A 9,633-nucleotide genomic window follows, 5' to 3' on the forward strand; every position below is an offset into this window, starting at 1 on the left:
CTGATGTCCCAGGTGCCTAAGCTGTGTAACGACATGATGAACCTGGGCCGGCTGCAGGGCTTTGAGGTGGGGATGGATGATATTACTGTTATATACATGTTATACATGTTATACATTCAGAGTTAGCAACCTGCTATAGCTTGTATATGTATATACATGGATAGTATATATTAGACTAACCAGCACTAACTATACTATATTACACTAACCAGCTAGGCTGTGTATCAGATATGTATTCTATGTGTATTAGATGTGTATTAGTTGTGTATCAGATATGTATTCCATGTGTATTAGTTGTGTATCAGATATGTATTCCATGTGTATTAGATGTGTATTAGTTGTGTATCAGATATGTATTCCATGTGTATTAGATGTGTATCAGATATGTATTCTATGTGTATTAGATGTGTATCAGTTATGTATTCTATGTGTATTAGATGTGTATTAGAACACAACACTTGATTGTTTTGTGTTGGTTTTATCTCTGTATTTCTGTAACTCGTCAACATTGTAAATGAGGATTCTTCCTCGCTGGTCTCTGGACATGAAAGAAGAGAGAAGAAGACTATTATAAATATGTGGTGGATACTTTTTCAACTGACCAGCCAGGGCAAGCTGCTCCAGCATGGATTCAAATGGATATTCTATGTGTATTATTACCATGTGATGTATATGATATGTACATTATGAAGTTGTTTATGTGTATTATTATCATGTGATGTATATGATATGTACATTATGAAGCTGCTTATGTGTATTATTATCATGTGATGTATATGATATGTACATTATGAAGCTGTTTATGTATTTATATGATATGTACATTATGAAGCTGTTTATGTATTTATATGATATGTACATTATGAAGCTGTTTATGTATTTATATGATATGTACATTATGAAGCTGTTTATGTATTTATATATGTACATTATGAAGCTGTTTATGTGTATTATTATCGTGTGAATGTATATTCTATGATGTAGATTATATATTATTTATATGATATGTACATTATGAAGCTGTTTATGTGTATTATTATCATGTGAATGTATATGATATGTATATTATATATATGATATGTACATTATGAAGTTTATGTATTTATATGATATTACATTATGAAGCTGTTTATGTGTATTATTATCATGTGAATGTATATGATATGTATATTATATATATGATATGTACATTATGAAGCTGTTTATGTATTTATATGATATGTACATTATGAAGCTGTTTATGTGTATTATTATCATGCATATGATATGTATATTATGCTGTTTATGTATTTCAGGGTAAACTGACCAGCCAGGGCAAGCTGCTCCAGCAGGAGACGTTCTTTGTGACGGAGCAGGACGGCGGCGTGCTGTCGCGCTCTAAAGAGAGACGCGTGTTCCTCTTCGAGCAGATCGTCATCTTCAGCGAGCTGCTGAGGAAGGGCTCCTCAACGCCGGGCTACCAGTTCAAGAAGAGTATCAAGGTACTAATACTGCAATACCAGTACTATATGAATACACACCTCGCTACCAGTTCAAGAAGAGTATCAAGGTACTAATACTGCAATACCAGTACTATATGAATACACACCTCGCTACAGTTCAAGAAGGGTATCAAGGTACTAATACTGCAGTACCAGTACTATATGAATACACACCTGGCTACCAGTTCAAGAAGGGTATCAAGATACTAATACTGCAATACCAGTACTATATGAATACACACCTGGCTACCAGTTCAAGAAGGGTATCAAGATACTAATACTGCAATACCAGTACTATATGAATACACACCTGGCTACCAGTTGAAGAAGGGTCTGGAGGTGCTGATAGGTGCTCGGGGCGGGGGGGTGTAGGTGGCGGTGCTGGGGCTGGACGAGGCGGCGGACAGCGACCCCTGCAGGCTGGTGCTGTGTCACCACGGCTCAGCCGAGCGCTACACGCTGCAGGCCGCCAACGCCGAGGTCAAGCAGCTGTGGGTCAAACACATCCAGGAAGTCCTGGAAGCCCAGAGCAACTTCCTGACCGGTGAGGAAACCACACACACACCCATGTGTGTGTGTCTCTAGTATTCATATGTAACATATGTATATCTAATACAGCTTGGATGAATACTGCTAATACTACCGCTACTATGACTACATGGCTATGTAATTTTCAACCGTGAATCTATCAGGCTATATTTTATTAGCGATAGTTAAAGTTAAATAAAATACTTTGTTATTTAAATGTTTTGAGTCAAATTATGATTTATTTAAGTACTCAGGTTGATAGAGCCCTGGTCCTGCTGCCCTCATGTCCTCAGCTCTGCAGTCTCCCATCGAGTACCAGAAGGAGCGCTGCGCCGGCAGCAGGACCTCCTCTCTCAACAGAAACCACTCCTCCTTCCACGACTCCCGGAGCCAGCCCCCCTCCCAGCCGCGCCCCGCCTCCTCCCTGGGGCTGGGAGAGGAGGACCGCCCCCCCGCCGGCTCCATGGTGACAACCTGACACGTCCATACATAGAACTAGATACACAGATAGAACCTGATAGATACACAGATAGAACCTGATAGATACAGAGTTATGTATACAGATGTTGTAGTAGTGTGTTGTCTTCAAACATACCATGACCTTCCTCCTCCCTTCTCCTCTCCTCCCCTCCTCCTCTCCTCTCTCCCCTCCTCCTCTCCCCTCTCCTCCTCTCCCCTCTCCTCTCCCCTCTCCTCCTCTCCCCTCTCCTCTCCTCCCCTCCTCCTCTCCTCTCCCCCCTCTCCTCTCCCCTCTCCTCCTCTCCTCTCCTCTCCTCTCCTCCTCTCCCCTCTCCTCCTCTCCTCTGCTCCTCCCCTCTCCTCCCCTCCTCCCCTCCTCCTCTCCTCTCCTCCTCTCCTCCTCTCCTCTCCTCTCCTCCTCTCCCCTCTCCTCCTCTCCTCAGGGAGGAGATGATAGGAGCTGTAACGGGGTCTCCTCCACCATGCTGGTGTCTCAGGACTACTCGGCTCTGAAGGAGAATGAGATCTGTGTGAGTCAGGGAGAGACGGTCCAGATCCTGGCAGCCAATCAGCAGAAGATGTATCTGGTGTATCGGCCGGCTGACAGCCAATCGCCTGCTGCTGAGGGCTGGGTGCCCGGTTATGTCCTGGCTCCGCCTACCAAGCCCATAAAAGACTCCTCCTCCACTTCCTGTTTCTCTGCTGCGGCTGGGGCCAACGACATCAAGTAAGTCCCGCCCCCCCAACCCCCTCCCCCCTCCCCAACCGCAGACTAAGACCCTCCCTCATTGGTTGTTCCTCAACAGAAGGCTGACTCTGGTTGGCTGACGGGTGTCCAAGTGAGACTGGCTTTTTTTGTATTTTTTTATTTGACCTGTTTTTACCCACCCTGACACACACACATACATACACCACACACACACAACACTGCTCCATCCTGACACACACACACACACACACACACACCCACCACACACCACACACACACAACGCTGCTCCACCCTGTCACACACACACACACACACACACACGCTTCTATCTGATTCTGCCAGTTTGGCTAAAACCGGACTAAACCAAACCGGACTAAACCAAACTGGACTAAACCAAACCGGACTAAACCAAACTGAGCTGAACTGAGTGCAGCAGCAGTCAGCAGGATGGACTCTGATTTCAGTTCCTACCCAGTTTTTGTTTCCTGTTTGATTTTTGGAGGTCTCAGAGGAGAGAGGTCTCATCCTCCTCCTCCTCCTGTCAAGTTCATACTGTATTTTTTCAGGAATTTTGGTTGTTATGATTTATTTTGTGTTGACTGTGTATAAAGTTATAAAGCTCTACAACATTCCTGTCAGGGTTGCTTTGCACTAAGATGTCAGCTCTGATCCAGGCTGTGCAATATCTGCTTAGACGTGTTGAACGTGTTCCACTCTGGTACCACCATGATGATGATGATGACCGTGTTTAATGTGATAGAATGAAGATGTGTCACAGATTGTAGTTGTTAATATTTGTAAATAAACTATGAGTGCAGAAGTCAAACTCAGCGATTCTCTGGCCTACACAACTACACAACTACATAACCCAACTAAAGAACTATATTACACAACTACACAACTAAACTACACTAATACACAACCCAACTAAGGAACTACATCACACAACTACACAACTACACAAATAGAAAACTAAATGACACCTATACAGCTACAGCCAAACTACACAACTAGAGTTTACATTGTTACTGCTGATGTTAAAACTGGAAGCTTCATCTGTGACTGTGTATATATTCAATCTAGGGAGGTGTACTCAAATCTTTATCCAGAGAGAGCTGAAGGGCTAGGCTTTATCCAGAGAAATTAAGAGTTAGGCTTTATCCAGAGAACTGAAGAGTTAGGCTTTATCCAGAGAACTGAAGAGATAGGATTTATCCAGAGAACTGAAAAGCTAGGCTTTATCCAGAGAACTGAAGAGTTAGGCTTTATCCAGAGAACTGAAAAGCTAGGCTTTATCCAGAGAACTGAAGAGTTAGGCTTTATCGAGGGAACTGAAGTGCTAGGCGTTATCCAGAGAACTGAAGAGTTAGGCTGAAAAACAGAACTGAAAAGCTAGGCTTTATCCAGAGAACTGAAGAGTTAGGCTTTATCCAGATAACTGAAGGGCTAGGCTTTATCCAGAGAACTGAACAGTTAGGCTGAAAAACAGAGAACTTAAGAGTTAGGCTTTATCCAGAGAACTAAAGAGTTAGGCTTTATCCAGAGAACTGAAGAGTTAGGCTTTATCCAGAGGACCAAAGGGCTAGGCTTTATCCAGAGAACTGAAGGGCTAGGCTTTATCCAGAGAACTGAAGAGTTAGGCTTTATCCAGAGGACCGAAGGGCTAGGCTTTATCCAGAGAACTGAAGAGCTAGGCTTCATCCAGAGAACTGAAGAGTTAGGCTTTATCCAGAGAACTGAAGAGTTAGGCTTTATCCAGAGAACTGAAGGGCTAGGATTTATCCAAAGAACTGAAGAGTTAGGCTTTATCCAGAGAACTGAAGAGTTAGGCTTTATCCAGAGAACTGAAGAGTTAGGCTTTATCCAGAGAACTGAAGGGCTAGGCTTTATCCAGAGAACTGAAGAGTTAGGCTTTATCCAGAGAACTGAAGAGTTAGGCTTTATCCAGAGAACTGAAGGGCTAGGCTTTATCCAGAGAACTGAAGAGTTAGGCTTTATCCAGAGAACTGAAGGGCTAGGCTTTATCCAGAGAACTGAAGAGTTAGCCTTTATCCTGAGGACCGAAGGGCTAGGCTTTATCCAGAGAACTGAAGGGCTAGGCTTTATCCAGAGAACTGAAGAGTTAGGCTTTATCCAGAGGACCGAAGGGCTAGGCTTTATCCAGAGAACTGAAGGGCTAGGCTTTATCCAGAGAACTGAAGAGTTAGGCTTTATCCAGAGAACTGAAGGGCTAGGATTTATCCAGAGAACTGAAGAGTTAGGCTTTATCCAGAGAATTGAAGAGTTAGGCTTTATCCAGAGAACTGAAGAGTTAGGCTTTATCCAGAGAACTGAAGGGCTTGGCTTTATCCAGAGAACTGAAGAGTTAGGCTTTATCCAGAGAACTGAAGAGTTAGGCTTTATCCAGAGAACTGAAGGGCTAGGCTTTATCCAGAGAACTGAAGAGTTAGGCTTTATCCAGAGAACTGAAGAGTTAGGCTTTATCCAGAGAACTGAAGGGCTAGGCTTTATCCAGAGAACTGAAGAGTTAGGCTTTATCCAGAGAACTGAAGGGCTAGGCTTTATCCAGAGAACTGAAGAGTTAGGCTTTATCCAGAGAACTGAAAAGTTAGGCTTTATCCAGAGAACTGAAGAGTTAGGCTTTATCCAGAGAACTGAAGAGTTAGGCTTTATCCAGAGAACTGAAGAGTTAGGCTTTATCCAGAGAACTGAATAGCAACACACAGTTGGACCGTTGAATAGAGTGCAGAATAGCTGTAGAACCAGCTTCTAGATGTTCTGCGGCCTATAGTGGACCAGCAGGGACCAGTAGGACTAGACGTTCTCGTACACAGCAGGGACCAGTAGGACTAGACGTTCTCCTACAGAGCAGGGACCAGTAGGACTAGATGTTCTCCTACAGTGGACCAGCAGGGACCAGTAGGACTAGATGTTCTCCTAGAGTGGACCAGTAGGACTAGTGGTTTCGACCATAACCAGATTTCTAGCACCAATTTGTGGGCTTTTCAAGTTGGTTGCTTGTCTGTCTTTTAAGTTTTAACTCACTTCACTGGTCGAGACCAACCAACCAACACACACATTCACACAGTTTACATCTTTATTTGGATTTGATAAATAAGTACATATCATGGCAAAATCCATATTTGGCTAAAAGGAAGTGTTAGATTGCAGAGAGTCTCAGTCCATTCTGTACATTAAGGGTAAAGGTGACACCTGCACCTCCAGATAAAGAGGCTTCCAATTAGTGCTGCTATAGAGCAGTACACACACACACACACACACACACACACACACACACACACTCACAAACACTGCACACACACACACTCACAAACACTGCACACACACACACACACACACACACACACACACATTACAATGATAATAATGAGTACAATAATCATAATAATTAGAATCACCTTAATTCTAAAGAATTATGATAATATGAAACATACAGTAGGACTCCGCCCTCCCTCTCTCTCTCCCGCTAACCAACCAATCATGTTCTCCTTGGTCTGATTGGCCGAGCTGGGCTGAGCAGCAGGAAGTATCTCTGATTGGTTCCTGTACACACAGGAAGTCTCTGTCGTGGAACACGCTGCGCTCCCGGAAGGTCAAAGGTCAGGAGAATGGTCTCCTGCGTAAACCCAAAGACACGCCCCCCCCGCGCCCCCCCTCCCCTCAGGGGGCCAAAGTGAGTTCATACGTTAAACCAAACTATACCTGCACGGCGTTGGTGTGTGTGTGTGTATGTTTGTGCGTGTGTGTGTGTGTGTGTGTGTGTGTGTGCGTTTGTACGTGGATGTGTGTTTGTGTGTGTGTGTTTGTTCATGTGTGTGTGTGTGTGTCTTTGTATGTGTATGTGTGTGCGCGTGTGTGAGTTTGTGTGTGTGTGTTTGTGTGTGCATGTGTTTGTGTGTGTGTGTGTTTGTGTGTGCAAGTGTGTTTTTGTGTGTGTTTATGTGTGTGTGTGTGTGTGTGTGTGTGTGTGTAAGTGCACTCCTGAGCCAACCAGCCAATCATAGCGGTGAAGTGAGTCCCCGCCCTCCATGATGTACTGACAGTGTTTTAGTCGACTCTGAACTAACGTTCTAATATCATTGGATACGATCATACAGTAGGAGACCATGTGACCAGGAAGTGATACAGAGTCCTCCCTGCTCCACGACCGCCCCAGGTAGCTCCATGTAGCGTAGCTCCAGGTAGCGTAGTGTAGCTCCAGGTAGTGTAGTGTAGCCCAGCCAGCCTCAGAGCTCTGGCAGAACGCCCAACGTCCTTCAGTAGCCAACATACAAGATGTTAACAGCTGCACTTCTGGTTTCCATGGAGATGAGTAAGTATGACGGGGCTATTCCTGGTCACAAATAAACCTCTCTCCTCCTCTCCTCCTCCCCATGGAGTCCCGCTCCTCCTCTCCTCCTCTCTCCTCTCCTCCCTCCTCTCCTCTCCTCCCCTCTCCTCTCCTCCTCTCTCCTCTCCTCCCCTCTCCTCTCCTCCTCTCTGCTCTCCTCTCCTCTCCTCCCCTCTCCTCTCTTCCTCTCCTCTCCTCCTCTCCTCCTCTCCTCTCCTCCACTTCCTGTCCAACCAGGAGACTCACAGTTCTGAGGAGTCAGACTGTGATGACGACCCCAAGACCGGGATGGAGGTACACACACACACACGCACACGGACACACACATACACACACGCACACACATACAGACACACGCACAAACACACACTCCGTATTGTTACTAGGTCTATTGCCAGTGCTTCTGAACTAACATCAACTCTTCTATTTCAGCTCATCAACCCAAACTTCATCCAGGAAGGTATGCTGCTCAGCCTCTAGAGGGCAGTACTCAGCCTCTAGAGGGCAGTACGCTGCTCAGCCTCTAGAGGGCAGTACGCTGCTCAGCCTCTAGAGGGCAGTACGCTGCTCAGCCTCTAGAGGGCAGTACTCAGCCTCTAGAGGGCAGTACGCTGCTCAGCCTCTAGAGTGTTTATATCAAGTAGATTAGACTACATTAGACTACATTAAGTAGATTATATTAAGTAGATTAGACTACATTAGACTATATCAGATTACATCAGACTACATTAGATTACATTAGACTACATTAGACTACATCAGACTACATTAAGTAGATTATATTAAGTAGATTAGACTACATTAAACTACATTAGATTACATTTGATTACATTAAGTAGATTAGACTACATAAGACTACATCAGACTACATTAGACTACATCAGACTACATTAGATTACATTAAATAGATTAGACTACATTAGATTACATTAGATAACATTAAGTAGATTAGACTACATTAGATTACATGAAATAGATTAGATTAAGTAGATTAGACTACATTAGATTATAGTAAGTAGATTAGACTACATCAGACTACATGAGATTATATTAAGTAGATTAGACTACAGACTACATTAGATTATATTAAGTAGATTAGACTACATTAGATTACATTAGATTATATTAAGTAGATTAGACTACATTAGATTACATTAGATAATATTAAGTAGATTAGACTACATTAGATTACATTAGACTACATTAAGTAGATTTGATTAAGTAGATTAGACTACATTAGATTATATTAAGTAGATTAGACTACATCAGACTACATTAGATTATATTAAGTAGATTAGACTACATCAGACTACATTAGATTATATTAAATAGATTAGACTACATTAGATTACATTAAATAAATTTAGTCTGCATTTGATTATATTGAGTGTGTGTGTGTGTGTGTGTGTGTGTGTGTGTGTGTCAGTGGCCCCTGAGGTGCTGGCCCCTCTCGAGGACAGGGTTTGTGTTGTCGGGGAGACGGTGGCCCTGCGCTGTAAAATCAGTGGGCGACCGAGGCCCTCGATCGCCCTAAAGGGACCAGACCAGAACCCTGTGGTCAACACCGCCCGCCTCACCATCACCATCAGGTAGAGAGAGAGAGAGAGAGAGAGAGAGAGAGAGAGAGAGAGAGAGAGAGAGAGAGAGAGAGAGAGAGAGAGAGAGAGAGAGAGAGAGAGAGAGAGAGAGAGAGAGAGAGAAAGATTTTGACACAAATCAGGATTCTGATCCTCTTTCATTTCCTCCCCTCCTCTTCTCCTTTCCTCTCCTCTCGTCTCATCTCTCATTGTCTCCTCTCTCCTTGTCTCCTCTCTCCTTGTCTCTCCTCTCTTCTCTCCTTGTTTCCTCTCTTCCTCTCCTCTCTCATTGTCTCCTCTCTCCTTGTCTCCTCTCTGCTTGTCTCCTCTCTGTTCCTCTCCTCTCTCCCTGTCTCCTCTCTCATTGTTTCCTCTCCTCTCTCCTTGTCTCCTCTCTTCCTCTCCTCTCTCCCTGTCTCCTCTCTCCTTGTTTCCTCTCCTCTCTCCTTGTCTCCTCTCTTCCTCTCCTCTCTCCCTGTCTCCTCTCTCTTCCTTTCCTCTCTCCTTGTCTCCTCTCTCCTCATCTC

At 44.0% G+C, this 9,633-nt stretch overlaps 1 protein-coding gene across 1 annotated transcript; it reads left to right on the forward strand.

Moving 5' to 3' along the window:
• Positions 1-6: 6 nt before the first annotated feature.
• On the forward strand, positions 7-9,118 carry LOC311371000 (kalirin-like; the record flags this gene model as incomplete). The annotated part of the gene is made up of 9 exons (XM_084489262.1): positions 7-66; positions 1,296-1,481; positions 1,854-2,025; positions 2,303-2,475; positions 2,912-3,195; positions 6,755-6,872; positions 7,767-7,823; positions 7,962-7,989; positions 8,956-9,118. Coding segments are annotated over exons 1-9 (1,214 nt in total), but the record flags the coding sequence as incomplete, so codon positions are not given.
• Between the last annotated feature and the right edge of the window lie 515 nt (positions 9,119-9,633).

The sequence above is a fragment of the Micromesistius poutassou genome (assembly GCF_964030765.1).
Source record: "Micromesistius poutassou genome assembly, contig: SCAFFOLD_6489, whole genome shotgun sequence".
Taxonomy (NCBI): Eukaryota; Metazoa; Chordata; class Actinopteri; order Gadiformes; family Gadidae; genus Micromesistius; species Micromesistius poutassou.